This window comes from Tachyglossus aculeatus, chromosome 2 (assembly GCF_015852505.1).
Source record: "Tachyglossus aculeatus isolate mTacAcu1 chromosome 2, mTacAcu1.pri, whole genome shotgun sequence".
Classification (NCBI taxonomy): Eukaryota; Metazoa; Chordata; class Mammalia; order Monotremata; family Tachyglossidae; genus Tachyglossus; species Tachyglossus aculeatus.
Genome location: NC_052067.1, coordinates 171,278,814 through 171,299,513, shown reverse-complemented (window position 1 = coordinate 171,299,513; position 20,700 = coordinate 171,278,814). Strand labels below are relative to the sequence as shown.

The 20,700-nt window shown below is 44.4% G+C and overlaps 1 protein-coding gene across 3 annotated transcripts in view; it reads left to right on the top strand.

The window, feature by feature from the left end:
* The window catches only part of EPS8 (epidermal growth factor receptor pathway substrate 8), a 139,833-nt gene that overhangs the window by 104,029 nt on the left and 15,104 nt on the right, over positions 1 to 20,700 (top strand). For all 3 annotated transcript variants that reach the window (XM_038772033.1, XM_038772054.1, XM_038772043.1), the window contains one exon: positions 16,496 to 16,685. In XM_038772033.1, the coding sequence (XP_038627961.1) occupies positions 16,496 to 16,685 (190 nt within the window). The remainder of the gene's footprint in view (positions 1 to 16,495; positions 16,686 to 20,700) is intronic.

The following is a 20,700-nucleotide window of genomic DNA, read 5'->3' as shown; positions in this document are numbered from 1 at the left end:
GCTCGGGAAGTCCAAGTTGGCAACATCTAGAGACGGTCCCTACCCGAAAGTGAGCTCACAGTCTAGAGGGGGGAGACAGACTAAACGTGGAGACGGGTGTCAAAATTGTCGGAACAAATCGAATTAAAGCTCGATGCACATCATTAATAAAATAAATAGAATAGTAAATATGGACAATTCAAATAAATTCATTCATTCAGTCATATTTATTGAGCGCTTACTGTGTGCAGAGCACTGGACTAAGCACTTGGGAAGTACAAGTCGGCAACATATAGAAGCAGCGTGGCTCAGTGGAACGAGCCCGGGCTTTGGAGTCCGAGGTCATGGGTTCAAATCCCGGCTCCGCCAACTGTCAGCTGTGTGACTTTGGGCTAGTCACTTCTCTTCTCTGGGCTTCAGTTCCCTCATCTGTAAAATGGGGATTAAAACTGTGAGCCCCTCGTGGGACAACCTGATCCCCTTGTAACCTCCCCAGTGCTTTGCACATAGTAAGCGCTTAACAAATACCACTATTATTATTACTATTGTGAGCCCCCACATGGGACAACCTGATCACCTTGTATCCCCCCCCAGTGCTTCGAACAGTGCTTTGCACATAGTAAGCGCTTAACAAATACCATCATTATTATTATTATTGTGAGCCCCACATGGGACAACCTGATCACCTTGTAACCTCCCCAGCGCTTAGAACAGTGCTTTGCACATAGTAAGCGCTTAATAAATACCATCATTATTAATATTATTATTGTGACCCCCACATGGGACAACCTGATCACCTTGTAACCTCCCCAGCGCTTACAACAGTGCTTTGCACATAGTAAGCGCTTAACAAATGCCACCATTATTATTATTATTATTATTATTATTATTGTGAGCCCCGCATGGGACAACCTAATCACCTTGTAGCCTCCTCAGCACTTAGAACAGTGCTTTGCACATAGTAAGCGCTTAATAAATACCATCATTATTAATATTATTATTGTGAGCCCCACATGGGACAACCTGATCACCTTGCAACCTCCCCAGCGCTTAGAACAGTGCTTTGCATATAGTAAGCGCTTAACAAATACCATTATTAGTATTTATTATTATTTTGAGCCCATATGGGACAACCTGATCACCTTGTATCCCCCCAGCAATGCTTCGCACATAGTAAGTGCTTAACAAATGCCATTATTATCATTATTATTATTATTATTATTATTATTATTATTATTATTATCTGTAAAATGGGAATTAAGACCGTGAGCCCCCCGTGGGACAACCTGATCACCTCGTCTCTCCCCCGGCGCTTAGAACAGTGCTTGGCACATAGTAAGCGCTTCACAAACCCCATCATCATCATTCTCTGCGCCTCGGTTCCCACATGGTAAAATGGGGGTGAGGACCGTGAGCCCCCCGTGGGACAACCTGATGGCCTTGGATCTCCCCGGGGCGCTTAGAACAGCGCCTGGCACATACTGAGCGCTTAGATGTCATCGATTCTTACTATTATGATTGTCGTTTTTGTCGTGGATCTCCCCCGGCGCTCAGAACAGCGCCTGGCACATACTGAGCGCTTAGAGGTCATCGATTCTTACTATTATGATTGTCGTTTTTGTCGTGGATCTCCCCCGGCGCTCAGAACAGCGCCCGGCACATACTGAGCGCTTAGAGGTCATCGATTCTTACGATTATGATAGGCGTTTTTGTCGTGGATCTCCCCCGACGCTCAGAACAGCGCCCGGCACATACTGAGCGCTTAGATGTCATCGATTTTTACTGTTATGATTGTCGTTTTTGTCGTCATTATTGTTTTTATTGGTGTTATGAGCGAATGTCTGTGTTTTGCTGCGGATGGGGTGGCCAGTTGTTGATGCCGAAGAAGGAATTTGAGTTATTTAAGGTACCGGCCCTTCCCCGCGTGGTTTGGATTTGACTCTTTTCCCCTCTGCAGCCTCACTCTTTTCAACTCCCTGGAGGGGGCCAGACAGGAAGGCGATAATCGATCAATCAATCGTATTTATTGAGCGCTTCCTGTGTGCGGAGCACTGTACTAAGCGCTTGGGAAGTACAAGTCGGCAACATGTAGAGACGGTCCCTACCCAACAGTGGGCTCGCAGGAAGGCGACAATTCATTCATTCATTCAATCGTATTTATTGAGCGCTTACTGTGTGCAGAGAGCACTGTACTAAACGCTTGGGAAGTCCAAGTTGGTGACATATAGAGACGGTCCCAACCCTACAGGGGGCTCACAGTCTAGAAGGGGGAGATGGACAACCAAACAAAACATATAAACCAAATAAAATAAATAGAATAAATATGGACAAGTAAAATAGAGTAATAAATATTCATTCATTCATTCATTCAATCGTATTTATTGAGCGCTGACTGTGTGCAGAGCACTGTACTAAGCGCTTGGGAAGTCCAAGTTGGTGACATATAGAGACGGTCCCAACCCAACAGCGGGCTCACAGTCTAGAAGGGGGAGACGGACAACCAAACAAAGCATATAAACCAAATAAAATAAATAGAATAAATATGGACAAGTAAAATAGAGTAATAAATATTCATTCATTCATTCATTCATTCAATCGTATTTATTGAGCGCTGACTGTGTGCAGAGCGCTGTACTAAGCGCTTGGGAAGTCCAAGTTGGCAACATATAGAGACGGTCCCAACCCAACAGCGGGCTCACAGTCTAGGAGGGGGAGACGGACAACCAAACAAAACATATAAACCAAATAAAATAAATAGAATAAATATGGACAAGTAAAATAGAGTAATAAATATTCATTCATTCATTCATTCAATCGTATTTATTGAGCGCTGACTGTGTGCAGAGCACTGTACTAAGCGCTTGGGAAGTCCAAGTTGGCGACATATAGAGACGGTCCCAACCCAACAGCGGGCTCACAGTCTAGAAGGGGGAGACGGACAACCAAACAAAGCATATAAACCAAATAAAATAAATAGAATAAATATGGACAAGTAAAATAGAGTAATAAATATTCATTCATTCATTCATTCATTCAATCGTATTTATTGAGCGCTGACTGTGTGCAGAGCGCTGTACTAAGCGCTTGGGAAGTCCAAGTTGGCAACATATAGAGACGGTCCCAACCCAACAGCGGGCTCACAGTCTAGGAGGGGGAGACGGACAACCAAACAAAACATATAAACCAAATAAAATAAATAGAATAAATATGGACAAGTAAAATAGAGTAATAAATATTCATTCATTCATTCATTCAATCGTATTTATTGAGCGCTGACTGTGTGCAGAGCACTGCAGTAAGCGCTTGGGGATGAAGACCGTGAGCCCCACGGGGGACAACCCGATGACCTTGTATCTTCCCCAGCGCTTAGAACAGTGCTTGGCACATAGTAGGCGCTTAATACCATTAAAAAAACCCTTCCCAATCTTTTAAGTTTCAACGCACCCCTGAGTGAAATTCGAAATCACCGCCTCAGGGAGGAGAGGGAGTGGAGGAAAATGGCGGGGAAGGAGGGGAAGTGAGGGGGTCTCCCTGGTACCTAAAAAAGTCTGGTGCTTAGAACAGTGCTTGGCACATAGTAAGCGCTTAACAAATACCACTATTATTATTATTATTATTATTAGACAATCATCATCATCATCATCAATCGTATTTATTGAGCACTTACTATCAATCAATCAATCAATCGTATTTATTGAGCGCTTACTATGTGCAGAGCACTGTACTAAGCGCTTGGGAAGTACAAATTGGCAACACATAGAGACAGTGTGCAGAGCACTGTACTAAGCGCTTGGGAAGTACAAATTGGCAACATATAGAGACAGTCCCTACCCAACAGTGGGCTCACAGTCTAAAAGGGGGAGACAGAGAACAAAACCAAACATACTAACAAAATAAAATAAATAGAATAGATATGTACAAATAAAATAAATAAATAGAGTAATAAATATGTACAAACATATATACATATATACAGGTGCTGTGGGGAAGGGAAGGAGGTAAGATGGGGGGGATGGAGAGGGGGACGAGGGGGACAGGAAGGAAGGGGCTCAGTCTGGGACAATCACCGTCAATCAATCAATCAATGGTATTTATTGAGCGCTTCCTGGGTGCGGAGCACTGTACTAAGCGCCTGGGAAGTCCAAGTTGGCAACATTTAGAGACGGTCCCTACCTGATGGCGGGCTCAAGGTCGAGACGCAATCCAACCCGACTAGCCGACAAGACGCCGCGCGGAGAGGGCCCGGGCCCGGTCGCCTCACTTGTTGCCGACTTGGACGTCCCAAGCGCTTAGTACAGTGCTCTGCACACAGTAAGCGCTCAGTAAATACCATTGATTGATTGATTGACTTCTCTGGGCCTCAGTGACCTCGGAGGTGAAGACTGGGAGCCCCCTGCCAGACAGCAGCTGTGTCCGATCGGATTGGCTTAAGGACAGCGCCCGACGCATAGAGCTTAACAAATAACCATCATTATTATTATTAATAATATTTTTGATATAATTATTATCATTATTATAATCATAGTCATTATTACCATTATTATTAATGATGATGATTATCATAGTAATGATAATTATTATCATTATTGTAGTTATCATAATCATCATTACTATTATTATTAATGATGATGATGATTATAGTAATGATCGTTATTATCATTATTATAATTATCATAATCATTGTTACTATTTTTATTAATGATGAGGATGATTATAGTAATGAATGATAATTATAATAATGATTATTATTAAGAATTATTCAATGAATAATTTATTATCAATAACAAATAATTATGTAATAAATAACGATAAATTGTTATTTAATAAATTATAAAGAATTTATTTATGATAACTAAATATAATAATGAGCGTGTAATAAATTCCGTTATTATTATTACTATTTATTGAGCGCTTACTGTGTGCAGAGCACTGTACTAAGCGCTTGGAAAGTACAATACAGCGATAGAGACAATCCCTGCCCACACCGGATTTAGAGTCTATCATCATCATCAATCGTATTTATTGAGCGCTTACTGTGTGCAGAGCACTGTACTAAGCGCTTAGCACATACAGTCTAGAGGGGGTGAGGCAGACATCAAAACAAACAGACATCGATATAATAATAGTAATAATGATGGCATTTATTAAGCGCTTACTATGTGCAAAGCACTGCTCTAAGCGCTGGGGAGGTTACAAGGTGATCAGGCTGTCCCCCGGGGGACAGCTCCCAGTCTTCATCCCCATTTTCCAGATGAGGGAACTGAGGCCCAGAGAAGTGAAGTGACCCGCCCAAAGTCACCCAGCCGACAATTGGCCGAGCCGGGATTCGAACCCATGGCCTCCGACTCCAAAGCCCGGGCTCTTTCCACTGAGCCGCACTGCTTCTCGCAGCAGCGATGAAGACTGTGAGCCCCACGTGGGACAACCTGATTACCTTGTATCCCCCCCAGTGCTTAGAACAGTGTTTGGTACATAGTAAGCACTTAAATACTATTATCATTATTATTGTCATTATCATTATTATTATTATTATAATCATTATCATTATTATTATTATTATTATCAATCCCCACTTAGCTGCCATGCTGCTTCTCTAATTATTCAGGATGGCATTTATTGATGGCATTTATTAAGCGCTTAGTATGTGCAAAGCACTGTTCTAAGCGCTGGATCACTTAATTATTAATTAATAAGTATTGATCACTTAATAATTATTATTTAAGCACTGTTCTAAGTGCTGGATCACTTAATAGTTATTAATTAAGCACTGTTCTAAGCTCTGGATCACTGAATTATTAATTAAGCACTGTTCTAAGCACTGGATCACTTAATGATTATTAATTAATAATTATTGATCACTTAATAATTATTCATTAAGCACTGTTCTAAGCGCTGGATCACTTAATAATTATTAATCAAGCACTGTTCTAAGCGCTGGATCATTTAATAATTATTAATCAAGCACTGTTCTAAGCGCTGTATCACTTCATAATTATTAATCAAGCACTCTTCTAAGTGCTGGATCACTTAATAATAATTAATCAATAATTATTGACCACTTAATAATTATTAATTAATAATTATTGATCACTTAATAATTATTAATCAAGCACTGTTCTAAGCACTGGATCACTTGATAATTATTAATTAATAATTATTGGTCACGTAATAATTATGAATCAAGCACTCTTCTAAGTGCTGGATCACTTAATAATTATTATTTAACCACTGTTCTAAGCGCTGGATCACTTAATAATTATTAATTAAGCACTGTTCTAAGCGCTGGATCACTTAATAATTATTAATCAAGCACTGTTCTAAGCACTGGATCACTTAATAGTTATTAATCAAGCACTGTTCTAAGCACTGGATCACTTAATAATTATTAATTAATAATTATTGATCACTTAATAATTATTAATCAAGCACTGTTCTAAGAGCTGGATCACTTAATAATTATCAGTTAAGCACTGTTCTAAGTGCTGGATCACTTAATAATTATTGATCAAGCACTGTTCTAAGCGCTGGATCGCTTAATAATTGTTACTTAAGCACTGTTCTAAGCGCTGGATCACTTAATTATTAATTAATAATTATTAAGTATTATTATTATTATCATTCATTCTTTCAATCGTATTTCTTGAGCGCTTACTGTGTGCAGAGCACTGGACTAAGCGCTTGGAAAGGATAGTTGTCTCTATGTTGCCAATTTGTACTTCCCAAGCGCTTAGTACAGTGCTCTGCACACAGTAGGCGCTCAATAAATACGATTGATGATGATAGTTGCTATCGTTGTCGTATTGTATCACTGTGTCGTTGTGGTGAGAAGCAGCATGGCGTAGCAGCCAGAGCCCGGGCCTGGGAGCCGGGAGGTCCTGGGTTCGAATCCTGACTCAGGGAAGCAGCGTGGCTCAGTGGAAAGAGCCCGGGCTTGGGACTCAGAGGTCATGGGTTCTAATCCCGACTCTGACGCTCATCAGCTGTGTGACTTTGGGCAAGTCACTTCACTTCTCTGGGCCTCAGTTCCCTCATCTGGAAAATGGGGATTAAGACTGTGAACCCCACGGGGGACAACTTCCTCACCTTGTAACCTCCCCAGCGCTTAGAACAGTGCTTGCCACATAGTAAGCGCTTAATAAATGCCATCGTTATTATTATTATTATTACAAGGTGGTCAGGTTGTCCCACGGGCGGCTCCCAGTCTTCATCCCCATTTTCCAGATGAGGGAACTGAGGCCCGGAGGAGCGAAGTGACTTGCCCAAGGTCACCCAGCTGACAAGCTGGAGAAGCAGCGGGGCTCAGTGACAAGAGCCCGGGCTTTGGAGTCCGAGGTCACGGGTTCAAATCCCGGCCCCGCCAACTGTCAGCCGGGTGACTTTGGGCAAGTCGCTTCTCTGGGCCTCAGTTTCCCCATCTGGAAAATGGGGGTGGAAGGCTGTGAGCGCCCCCCCGTGGGACGAACTGATCGCCGTGTAACCTCCCCAGCGCTTAGAACGGCGCGTGGCACATAGTAAGCGCTTAATAAATACCGTTATTATTATTTTGTTGGAATTTAGGGGAGCAGGGAGGGCTGAGGTTGATTTTCTTGGCCGCGTGCGGCACCTGGACACGATGAGAAGCAGCGTGGCTCAGTGGAAAGAGCCCGGGCTTTGGAGTAAGAGGTCATGGGTTCGAATCCCGACTGCACCACAGGACTGCTGTGTGACCTTGGGCAAGTCACATCACTTCTCTGAACCTTAGTTCCCTCATCTGGAAAATGGGGATGAAGATTGTGAGCCCCACATGGGGCAACTTGATCACCTTGTATCTCCCCCAGCGCTTAGAACAGTGCTCGGCACATAGTAAGCGCTTAACATATGCCATCATTATTATTATTATTATTATTATTATTATGAGGAGGAGGAGCTGAGGGGTTTGAGTTTGCCATTGTGTGTTTGTGTGTCCGTTGGGCGGGTAATCGGGGTTTGCTGTTCTCTGTTGTGGATGGCGGCCGGGGATGGGAGGGAGCTGGGAGGGATTCTTTCAGTCCTTCATTCATTAAATCCTATTTATTGCCATTATTATTATTATTATTATTATTATTATCATCATCATCATCATCATCATCATCATTATTATCGTTATCATTATTATCATTATTATTATTATCATCATTATCATCATCACCATCATTAGGGAAGCAGCGTGGCTCAGTGGAAAGATCCCGGGCTTGGGACTCAGCAGTCCTGGGTTCTAATCCCATCCCTGCCCCTTCTCAGCTGTGTGACTTTGGGCAAGTCACATAACTTCTCTGAACCTCAGTTCCCTCATCTGGAAAATGGGGATGAAGATTGTGAGCCCCACATGGGGCAACTTGATCACCTTGTATCTCCCCCAGCGCTTAGAACAGTGCTGTGCACATAGTAAGCGCTTAACGAATGCCATCATTATTATTATTATTATTATTATTATTATTATGAGGAGCTGAGGGGTTTGAGTTTGCCGTTGTGTGTTTGTGTGTCCGTTGGGCGGATAATCGGGGTTTGCTGTTTCTCTGTTGTGGATGGCGGCCGGGGATGGGAGGGAGCTGGGAGGGATTCTTTCAGTCCTTCATTCATTAAATCCTATTTATTGCCATTATTATTATTATTATCATTATTATTATTATTATCATCATCATCGTTATTATCGTTATCATTATTATCATTATGATTATTATCATCATTATCATCATCACCATCATTAGGGAAGCAGCATGGCTCAGTGGAAAGATCCCAGGCTTGGGACTCAGCGGTCCTGGGTTCTAATCCCGGCCCTGCCCCTTCTCAGCTGTGTGACCTTGGGCGAGTCGCTTCACTGCCCTGGGCCTCAGTTCCCTCATCTGGAAAATGGGGGTTAAGATTGTGAGCCCCCCGTGAGACAACCTTGATTACCTAGTATCCCCCCACGGCGCTTAGAACAGTGCTTGGCGCGTAGTAGCAGCGCAGCTCGGTGGGAAAGAGCCCGGGCTTTGGAGTCGGAGGTCGTGGGTTCGAATCCCGGCTCCGCCGCTTGCCAGCTGGGTGACTTTGGGCAAGTCACTTCACTTCTCTGGGCCTCAGTTACCTCATCTGAAAAATGGGGATTGTCTGTGAGCCCCATGTGGGACAACTTGATTACCTTGTATCTACCCCAGCGCTTAGAACAGTGCTTTGCACATAGTATGCGCTTAATAAATGACACAGAATAATAATAATTAATAATTAATTAATTATTAACAAATAATAATTAATTGTGACACAGAATAATACTTAAATGCCATTATTATTATTATTAAGCGCTTAGTACAGTGCTCTGCACACAGTAAGCGCTCAATAAATACAATTGATGATATTATTATTATTATTATCCCGGCTCTGCCAATTCTCAGCTGGGTGACTTCGGGCAAGTCGCTTCACTTCTCTGGGCCTCAGTGACCTCATCTGGAAAATGGGGATGAAGACTGTGAGCCCCCTGTGGGACAACCTGATCACCTTGTAACCTCCCCAGCGCTTAGAACAGTGCTTTGCACATAGTAAGCGCTTAATAAATGCCATCATTATTATTATTTATTGTAAGCGCTTAACAAATACCAACATTATTATTATTATTATTGAGCACTTACTGTGTGCAGAGCACTGTACTAAGCGCTTGGAAGGTACATTTTGGAGACAGAGACAATCCCGACCAACAACGGGCTCTTGAACGCTGACTGTGTGCAGGACACTGTACTAGGCGCTTGGGGGGGTGTCCAGTAATAATAATAATGATGATGGTATTTACTAAGCGCTTACTCTGTGTCAAGCACTGTTCTAAGCGCTGGGGGAGATGCAAGGTGTCCCACGTGGGGCTCACAGTCTTCATCCCCATTTTCCAGATGAGGGAACTGAGGCCCAGAGAAGTGAAGTGACTTGCCCCAAGTCACCCAGCCGACAAGTGGCAGAGCCGGGATTTGAACCCACGACCTCGGACTCCCAAGCCCGGGCTCTTTCCGCTAAGCCCTGCTGCTTGTAGAACAATAGGCGCTTAGTCCAGTGCTCTGCACACAGTAAGCGCTCAATAAAGTCGACTGAATGAATGCATTCCCTGCCCTCAACGAGCGGACAGTCTAGAGGCGGGGAGACAGACATGAAATAGAAATAAATTAAGCGCTTAGTCCAGTGCTCTGCACACAGTAAGCGCTCAATAAAGTCGACTGAATGAATGCATTCCCTGCCCTCGACGAGCTGACAGTCTAGAGGCGGGGAGACAGACACCAATAGAAATAAATTAAGCGCTTAGTCCAGTGCTCTGCACACAGTAAGCGCTCAATAAAGTCGACTGAATGAATGCATTCCCTGCCCTCAATGAGCGGACAGTCTAGAGGCGGGGAGACAGACATGAAATAGAAATAAATTAAGCGCTTAGTCCAGTGCTCTGCACACAGTAAGTGCTCAATAAAGTCGACTGAATGAATGCATTCCCTGCCTTCGACGAGCTGACAGTCTAGAGGCGGGGAGACAGACATGAAATAGAAATAAATTAAGCGCTTAGTCCAGTGCTCTGCACACAGTAAGCGCTCAATAAAGTCGACTGAATGAATGCATTCCCTGCCCTCAACGAGCGGACAGTCTAGAGGCGGGGAGACAGACATGAAATAGAAATAAATTAAGCGCTTAGTCCAGTGCTCTGCACACAGTAAGCGCTCAATAAAGTCGACTGAATGAATGCATTCCCTGCCCTCAACGAGCGGACAGTCTAGAGGCGGGGAGACAGACACCAATAGAAATAAATTAAGCGCTTAGTCCAGTGCTCTGCACACAGTAAGCGCTCAATAAAGTCGACTGAATTAATGCATTCCCTGCCTTCGACGAGCTGACAGTCTAGAGGCGGGGAGACAGACATGAAATAGAAATAAATTAAGCGCTTAGTCCAGTGCTCTGCACACAGTAAGCGCTCAATAAAGTCGACTGAATGAATGCATTCCCTGCCCTCGACGAGCTGACAGTCTAGAGGCGGGGAGACAGACACCAATAGAAATAAATTAAGCGCTTAGTCCAGTGCTCTGCACACAGTAAGCGCTCAATAAAAACGATGGAATGAATGCATTCCCTGCCCTCAATGAGCTGACAGTCTAGAGGTGGGGAGACAGACACAAATAGAAATAAATTAAGGGCTTAGTCCAGTGCTCTGCACACAGTAAGCGCTCAATAAAGACGACTGAATGAATGCATTCCCTGCCCTCAACGAGCTGACAGTCTAGAGACAGGGAGACACAAATAGAAATAAATTAAGCGCTTATTCCAGTGCTCTGCACACAGTAAGCGCTCAATAAGGGCGACAGAATGAATGCATTCCCTGCCCTCAACGAGCTGACAGTCCAGAGACAGGGAGACACAAATAGAAATAAATTAAGCGCTTAGTCCAGTGCTCTGCACACAGTAAGTGCTCAATAAAGATGACTGAATGAATGAATTCCCTGCCCTCAACGAGGCAACAGTCTAGAGACGGAGAGACAGACACCAATAGAAATAAATTAAGCGCTTAGTCCAGTGCTCGGCACACAGTAAGTGTTCAATAAAGACGACTGAATGAATGCATTCCCTGCCCTCAACGAGCTGACAGTCTAGAGACAGGGAGACACAAATAGAAATAAATTAAGCACTTTGTCCAGTGTTCTGCACAAAGTAAGCGCTCAATAAAGACGACTGAATGAATGCATTCCCTGCCCTCGACGAGCTGACAGTCTAGAGGCGGGGAGACAGACACCAATAGAAATAAATTAAGCGCTTAGTCTAGTGCTCTGCACACAGTAAGCGCTCAATAAAGACGACTGAATGAATGCATTCCCTGCCCTCAGTGAGCTGACAGTCTAGAGGCTGGGAGACAGACATGAATAGAAATAAATTAAGCGCTTAGTCCAGTGCTCTGCACAGAGTAAGTGCTCAATAAAGATGACTGAATGAATGCATTCCCTGCCCTCGACGAGCTGACAGTCTAGAGACAGGGAGACATGAATAGAAATAAATTAAGCGCTTATTCCAGTGCTCTGCACACAGTAAGCGCTCAATAAAGACGACTGTATGAATGCATTCCCTGCCCTCAATGAGCTGACAGTCTGGAGGCAGGGAGACAGACACGAATAGAAATAAATCAAGCGCTTAATCCAGTGCTCTGCACACAGTAAGCGCTCAATAAATACGATTGAATGAATAAATGAGAGATTGAATAGAAATAAATATATGAATGTAAGTGGTTTGGGGCTGGGAGAGGGATGAAGAAAAGGAGCGAGTCGGGGCGACGCAGAAGGGAGGGGGAGAAGAGGAAAGGAGGATGCAATCAGGGAAGGCTTCTTGGAGGAGACAGGTGTTCAGTAAGTCTTTGAAGAGGGGGAGAGTCATTGTCTTAGAGAAGCAGCATGGCTCAGTGGAAAGAGCCCGGGCTTTGGAGTCAGAGGTCATGGGTTCGAATCCCGGCTCCGCCATATGTCTGCTGTGTGACCTTGGGCAAGTCACTTCACTTCTCTGAGCCTCAGTTCCCTCATCTGTAAAATGGGGATTAAGACTGTGAGCCCCACGTGGGACAACTTGATCACCTTGTATCCCCCCCCCCCCCAGCGCTTAGAACAGTGCTGTGCACATAGTAAGCGCTTAACAAATGCCATCATCATCATCATCATTGTCTGGGGGATTTGAGGAGGAAGGGCAGGACGGGGGCCTGGGGTCGACGGTGACACGGACGGATCTGAGTTTCCCATTTGTTGTGTGTGTGTGTGTGTGTGTGTGTGTCTCCCCCCACGACGGTCAGCTCACAGTGGGCAGGGACCGTGTCCGTTTATTGTTCTGCTGGACCCTCCCAAGCGCTTAGTACAGTGCCCTGCACGCCGTAAGCGCTCCGTAAATACGACAGAGTGAAATGCGGCCGAGTCAAAGCGCTGCGCGGCCCCTTGGCCGGGCGGTGAGGGAGAACTGTATCTGTTGCTGAATTGTACTTCCCAAGCGCTCAGTCCAGTGCTCTGCACGCAGTAAGCGCTCAATAAATACGACTGAATGAATGAACAGCGGGGCTGTGATGGCCTCAGCCGGTTGCTTTCCTCTCCTCTGACCTGCTGTTGTTTGATTTTTCCGCCCAGCAATTGCTCGGAGAGCTCTCTGAGGTAACGCGCCTTCCGGATTTCCCTCCTAGCGCCCAGTACATAGTCCCACCCGACTGCTGCTTTGGGGAGATTCTCCCTGGGGTGGGCCAGCGGACCCCATTATTTATTTAGGGTATTTGTTAAGTGCTTACTACGTACCAGGCACTGTTCTAAGCGCTGGGGGAGATACAAGGTGATCGGGTTGTCCCCCGTGGGGCTCACAGGCTTCATCCCCATTTGACAGATGAGGGAACTGAGGCCCAGAGAATAACAATAATAATAATAATGATGGTATTTGTTAAGCGCTTACTATGTGCCAGGCACTGTTCTAAGCGCTGGGGGAGATACAAGGTGATCGGGTTGTCCCCCGTGGGGCTCACAGTCTTCATCCCCATTTGACAGATGAGGGAACTGAGGCCCAGAGAATAACAATAATAATAATAATGGTATTTGTTAAGCACTTACTATGTGCCAGGCACTGTTCTAATCGCTGGGGGAGATACAAGGTGATCAGGTTGTCCCCCGGGGGGCTCATGGTCTTCATCCCCATTTTACAGATGAGGGAACTGAGGCCCAGAAAATGTCAATAATAATAATGGTATTTGTTCATTCATTCAGTCGTATTTATTGAGCGCTCACTGTGTGCAGTGTTAAGCACGTACTATGTGCCAGGCACTGTTCTAAGCGCTGGGGGGGATGCAAGGTGATCAGGTTGTCCCATGTGAGGCTCATGGTCTTCATCCCCGTTTTAAAGATGAAGTAACTGAGGCCCAGAGAATATCAATAATAATAATGATATTTGTTAAGCGCTTACTATGTGCCAGGCACTGTTCTAAGTGCTGGGGGAGATGCAAGGTGATCAGGTTGTCCCACGTGGGGCTCACTGTCTCAATCCCCATTTTACAGGTGAGGGAACTGAGGCCCAGAGAATATCAATAATAATAATGGTATTTGTTAAGCGCTTACTATGTGCCAGGCACTGTTCCAAGCGCTGGGGGAGATACAAAGTGATCAGATTGTCCCATGTGGGGCTCACAGTTTCAGTCCCCATTTTACAGATGAGGGAACTGAGGCCCAGAGAATATCAATAATAATAATGGTATTTGTTAAGCGCTTACAATGTGCCAGGCACTGTTCTAAGCGTTGGGGGAGATACAAGATCATCATGTTGTCCCACGGGGGGCTCATGGTCTTCATCCCCATTTTACAGATGAGGGAACTGAGGCCCAGAGAATATCAATAATAATAATGGTATTTGTTAAGCACTTACTATGTGTCAGGCACTGTTCTAAGCGCTGGGGGAGATACAAGGTGATCAGGTTGTCCCATGTGGGGCTCACGGTCTTCATCCTCATTTTACAGATGAGGGAACTGAGGCCCAGAGAATATCGATAATAATAATGGTATTTGTTAAGCGCTTACAATGTGCCAAGCACTATTCTAAGTGCTGGGATAGATACAAGGTGATCAGGTTGTCCCCCAGGGGGCTCATGGTCTTCATCCCCATTTTACAGATGAGGGAACTGAGGCCCAGAGAATATCAATAATAATAATGGTATTTGTTAAGCGCTTACAATGTGCCAGGCACTGTTCTAAGCGCTGGGGGAGATACAAGGTGATGAGGTTGTCCCCTGGGGGGCTCACGGTCTTCATCCCCATTTTACAGATGAGGGAACTGAGGCCCAGAGAAGTGAAGTGACTTGACCAAAGTCACACAGCTGACAAGTGGCGGAGCCGGGATTAGAACCCATGACCCCCTGACTCTCAGGCCTTGGCTCTACCCACTAAGCAAGTGTGCTGTGCGACTTTGGGCAAATCGCTTCACTTCTCCGTGCCTCAGTTCCCTCATCTGTCAAAAGGGGATGGAGACTGTGAGCCGCCCTTGGGACAGGGACTGTGTCCAACCCGATTTGCTTGGATCCACCCCAGCATTTAGTACAGTGCCTGGCACATCGTAAGCGCTTAACAGATGCTATTATTATTATTATTATTATTATTATTATTATTATTATTACTATTATTCTAAGAGAAGCCAGTTGTCGGCTGTGTGACTTTGGGCAAATCATTTAACTTCTCTGTGCCTCAGTTACCCCATCTGTAAAATAGGGACTGACTGTGAGCCCCCCGTGGGACAACCTGATCACCTTGTAACCTCCCCAGCGCTTAGAACAGTGCTTTGCACATAGTAAGCGCTTAACAAATACCATCATTATTATTATTATTGTTGTGAGCCCCACATGGGACAACCTTGTCACCTTGTATCCTCCCCAGCGCTTAGAGCAGTGCTTTGCACATAGTAAGCGTTTAACAAATGCCATCATTATTATTATTATTATTATTCGGAGTCAGAGGTCATGGGTTCAAATCCCGGCTCCACCAATTGTTAACTGTGTGACTTTGGGCAAGTCGCTTCCCTTCTCTGGGCCTCAGTGACCTCATCTGTCAAATGGGGATGAAGACCGTGAGCCCCCTGGGGGACAACCTGATCACCTTGTATCCCCCCCAGTGCTTAGAACGGTGCTTGGCACATAGGAAGCGCTTAACAAATGCCATCATTATTATTATTATTATTCGGAGTCAGAGGTCATGGGTTCAAATCGTGGCTCCGCCACTTGTGAACTGTGTGACTTTGGGCAAGTCGCTTCCCTTCTCCGGACCTCAGCGACCTCATCTGTCAAATGGGGATGAAGACCGTGAGGCCCACGGGGGACAACCTGATCACCTTGTATCCCCCCCAGCGCTTAGAACGGTGCTTGGCACATAGTAAGCGCTTAACAAATGCCACTATTACTATTATTATTATTATTATTATTATTATTATTATTATTATTATTGTTATTCGGAGTCAGAGGTCATGGGTTCAAATCCCGGCTCCACCAATTGTCAACTGTGTGACTTTGGGCAAGTCGCTTCCCTTCTCTGGACCTCAGTGACCTCATCTGTCAAATGGGGATAAAGACTGTGAGCCCCCCGGGGGACAACCTGATCAGCTTGTATCCCCCCCAGCACTTAGAACAGTGCTTGGCACATAGTAAGCGCTTAACAAATGCTATTATTATTATTATTATTATTATTCGGAGTCAGAGGTCATGGGTTCAAATCCTGGCTCCACCAATTGTCAACTGTGTGACTTTGGGCAAGTCGCTTCCCTTCTCCGGACCTCAGCGACCTCATCTGTCAAATGGGGATGAAGACCGTCAGCCCCACTGGGGACAACCTGATCACCTTGTATCCCCCCCCAGTGCTTGGAACGGTGCTTGGCACATAGAAAGGGCTTAATAAATGCCATTATTATTATTATTATTATTATTATTATTATTATTATTATTAAGAGGGGTTTTGAGAGGCGGGACCAGGCCGCGGATGTCCGTTCCCCCGCTAAGAGCTGTGTGTGCCGTCCGTAGAAGCAGAGACTGGACCAAGGCCCGCGGCAGCCGGACCCCGAAACCATCCCGGCCCCTCCTTCGACCCCGGCCCCCGGCCCCCAACCTCCGCCCGCGTCCAAGACAGCCCCGGCCAGCGGCCGCCCCGGCGACGGCGACGGGGGAATCGTCCTCAGAGACGGTGTGAGGCAGAAGCCGGCCTCCGCAGACGGTGAGTCGCCCCGGGGGGACCCCCGCCAACCCCGGACACCCCCCTCGTCCCCTGCCCCGGGCACAGAAGAGGCCTGTTCATTCATTCATTCATTCATTCAATCGTATTTATTGAGCGCTTACTGTGTGCAAAGCACTGGACTTTTGGACTGTGAGCCCAATGTTTTTAGACTGTGAGCCCAATGTTAGGTAGGGACTGTCTCTATATGTTGCCAATTTGTACTTCCCAAGCGCTTAGTACAGTGCTCTGCACATAGTAAGCGCTCAATAAATATGATTGATTGATTAATTGGACTAAGCGCTTGGGTTCAAACAATAATTCTGTCATTCATTCATTCATTCAATCGTATTTATTGAGCGCTTACTGTGTGCAGAGCACTGGACTAAGCGCTTGGGTTCAAACAATAATACTGTCATTCATTCATTCATTCAATCGTATTTATTGAGAGCTTACTGTGTGCAGAGCACTGTAGTAAAGCGCTTGGCAAGTCCAAGTCGGCAACATCTAGAGGCGGTCCCTACCCAACAGCGGGCTCACAGTCTAGAAAGGGGAGACAGACAACAAAACAAAACATATTAACAAAATGAAATAAATAGGATAGTAAATGTGTATCAATCAATCAATCATATTTATTCATCATCATCATCATCAATCATATTTATTGAGGGCTTACGGTGTGCAGAGCACTGGACTAAGCGCTTGGGAAGTCCAAGTCGGCAACATCTAGAGGCGATCCCTACCCATCAGCGGGCTCACAGTCTAGAAAGGGGAGACAGACAACAAAACAAAACATATTAACAAAATAAAATAAATAGGGTAGTAAATATGTATCAATCAGTCAATCAAACGTATTTATTGAGCGCTTACAGCGTGCAGAGCACTGGACTAAGCACTTGGCAAGTCCAAGTCGGCAACATCTAGAGGCGGTCCCTACCCAACAGCGGGCTTACAGTCTAGAAAGGGGAGACAGACAACAAAACAAAACATATCAACAAAACAAAACATATTAACAAAATAATATAAATAGGATAGTAAATATGTATCAATCAATCATATTTATTGAGGGCTTACTGTGTGCAGAGCACTGTACTAAGCGATTGGGAAGTACAAGTTGGCAACATATAGAGATGGTCCCTACCCAACAGCGGGCTCACAGTCTAGAAAGGGGAGACAGACAACAAAACAAAACATATTAACAAAATAAAATAAATAGGATAGTAAATATGTATCAATCAATCAATCATATTTATTGAGCACTTACTGTGTGCAGAGCACTGTACTAAGCGCTTGGGAAGTCCATGTCGGCTACCTCTGGAGGCGGTCCCTATCCAACAGTGGGCTCACAGTCTAGAAAGGGGAGACAGACAACAAAACAAAACATATTAACAAAATAAAATAGGATAGTAAATATGTATCAATCAATCAATCAATCACTCATATTTATTGAGCGCTTATGGTGTGCAGAGCACTGGACTAAGCGCTTGGGAAGTCCGAGTTGGCAACATCTAGAGACGGTCCCTACCCAACAGCGGGCTCACAGTCTAGAAAGGGGAGACAGACAACAAAACGAAACATATTAACAAAACAAAACAAAACATACCAACCAAATAAAATAAATAGGTTAGTAAATATGTATCAATCAATCAATCGTATTGAGCGCTTACTGTGTGCAGAGCACGGTACTAAGCGCTTGGGAAGTCCAAGTCGGCAACATCTGGAGGCGATCCCTACCCAACAGTGGGCTCACAGTCTAGAAGGGGGAGACAGACAACAAAACAAAACATATCAACAAAACAAAACATATTAACAAAATAAAATAAATAGGATAGTAAATATGTATCAATCAATCAGTCAATCAATCGTATTTATTGAGCGCTTACTGTGTGCAGAGCACTGGACTAAGCGCTTGGCAAGTCCAAGTAGGCAACATCTAGAGGCGGTCCCTACCCAACAGCAGGCTCACAGTCTAGAAGGGGTAGACAGACAACAAAACAAAACATATCAACGAAACAAAACAAAACATATTAACAAAATAAAATAAATAGGATGGTAAATATGTACAAACATCTATTGCTGCAGTAGCTGTGCCCTTAAAACTGCTCTTTTCCTGGGTCAAGCTTGGGGTTTCCGGATTCTGGAGCTGTCACCCCTCGGGAAGGGGTGACCTGATACGGAAAACTATTGCCATTTTTGCCCCTTTCATAATACTGCCCTATGCCCCAGAATGGCAGAATTATTCCCATTATCATCAATCGTATTTACTGAGCGCTTACTGTGTGCAGAGCACTGTACTAAGCGCTTGGGAAGTACAAGCTGGCAACATAATCCCCCGATCCCCGGTATCTTGGGAGTTGGGGGAAGGAATAGAGATCAATCTGGCTGCACTGGGAATCCTTCCTCTTCCCCGTCCCCATCCCCCCCGCCTTAATCAATCAATCAATCAATCAACCAATCAATCGTATTTATTGAGCGCTTACTGTGTGCAGAGCACTGTACTAAGCGCTTGGGAAGTACAAGTTGGCAACATATAGAGACAGTCCCTACCCAACAGCCTTACCTCCTTCCCTTCCCCACAGCCTCTGTATATATGTATGTATGTTTGTATGGATTTATTACTCTATTTATTCATTTTACTTGTACATATTTATTTTATTTTGTTAAATGAAATATCCCCCTCTCCATCCCCCCATCTTACCTCCTTCCCTTCCCCACAGCACCTGTATATATGTATATATGTTTGTATGGATTTATTACTCTATGTATTTATGTATTTTATTTGTACATATTCATTCTATTTATTTTATTTTGTTAATATGTTTTGTTTTGTTCTCTGTCTCCCCCTTTTAGACTGTGAGCCCACAGTTGGGTAGGGACTGTCTCTATATGTTGCCAACTTGGACTTCCCAAGCGCTCAGTCCAGTGCTCTGCACACAGTAGGCGCTCAATAAATACGACTGATTGATTGATTGACGGTCTCTAGATGTTGCCAACTTGGACTTCCCAAGCGCTTAGTCCAGTGCTCTGCACACAGTAAGCGCTCAGTAAATACGATTGAATGAATGAACGAATGGAGGAGGGAGGGAAGGGTTTTGAATTCCATCCCCTGTACCTCCGGCGTCTCAACCACGTTTTAATTGCCGGGCCCCCAGTCCCTTTCTGATTCCCACTTTCCACTTGGGGTGTTTGGTAAGCGCTTACCGCGTGCTGGGCACTGTACTGAGTGCTGGGATGGATATATATACCTGTAGATGTGTATATATATATATATATATATATACCTGTAGATATGTATATATATATATATACCTGTAGATATGTATGTATATATATATATATATTTATATATATGCACACACACACGTGTATATGTATATATATACACACATATGTATATATGTATATATACATATGGATATATGTGTGTGTGTGTGTATACACATATGTATATATGCATATGGATATATATGTATGGATATATACATATATGTATATGTATATATACATATGGATATATATATATGTGTGTGTGTGTGTGTTGAGAAGCAGCATGGCTCAGTGGAAAGAGCACGTGCTTTGGAGTCAGAGGTCATGGGTTCAAATCCCGGCAGCACCTGTATCTATGTTTGTACATATTTATTACTCTATTTATTTATTTATTTATTTTACTTGTACATATCTGTTCTATTTATTTTATTGTGTTAGGATGTTTGGTTTTGTTCTCCGTCTCCCCCTTTTAGACTGTGAGCCCGCTGTTGGGTAGGGACCGTCTCTAGATGTTGCCAACTTGGACTTCCCAAGCGCTTAGTCCAGTGCTCTGCACACAGGAAGCGCTCAGTAAATGCGATTGATTGATTGATTGATTGATTGATTGATTGTCAGCTTTGTGACTTTGAGCAAGTCACTTCACTTCTCTGGGCCTCAGTTACCTCATCTGGAAAATGGGGATGAAGACTGTGAGCCCCCCTTGGGACAACCTGATAACCCTGTAACCTCCCCAGCGCTTAGAACAGTGCTT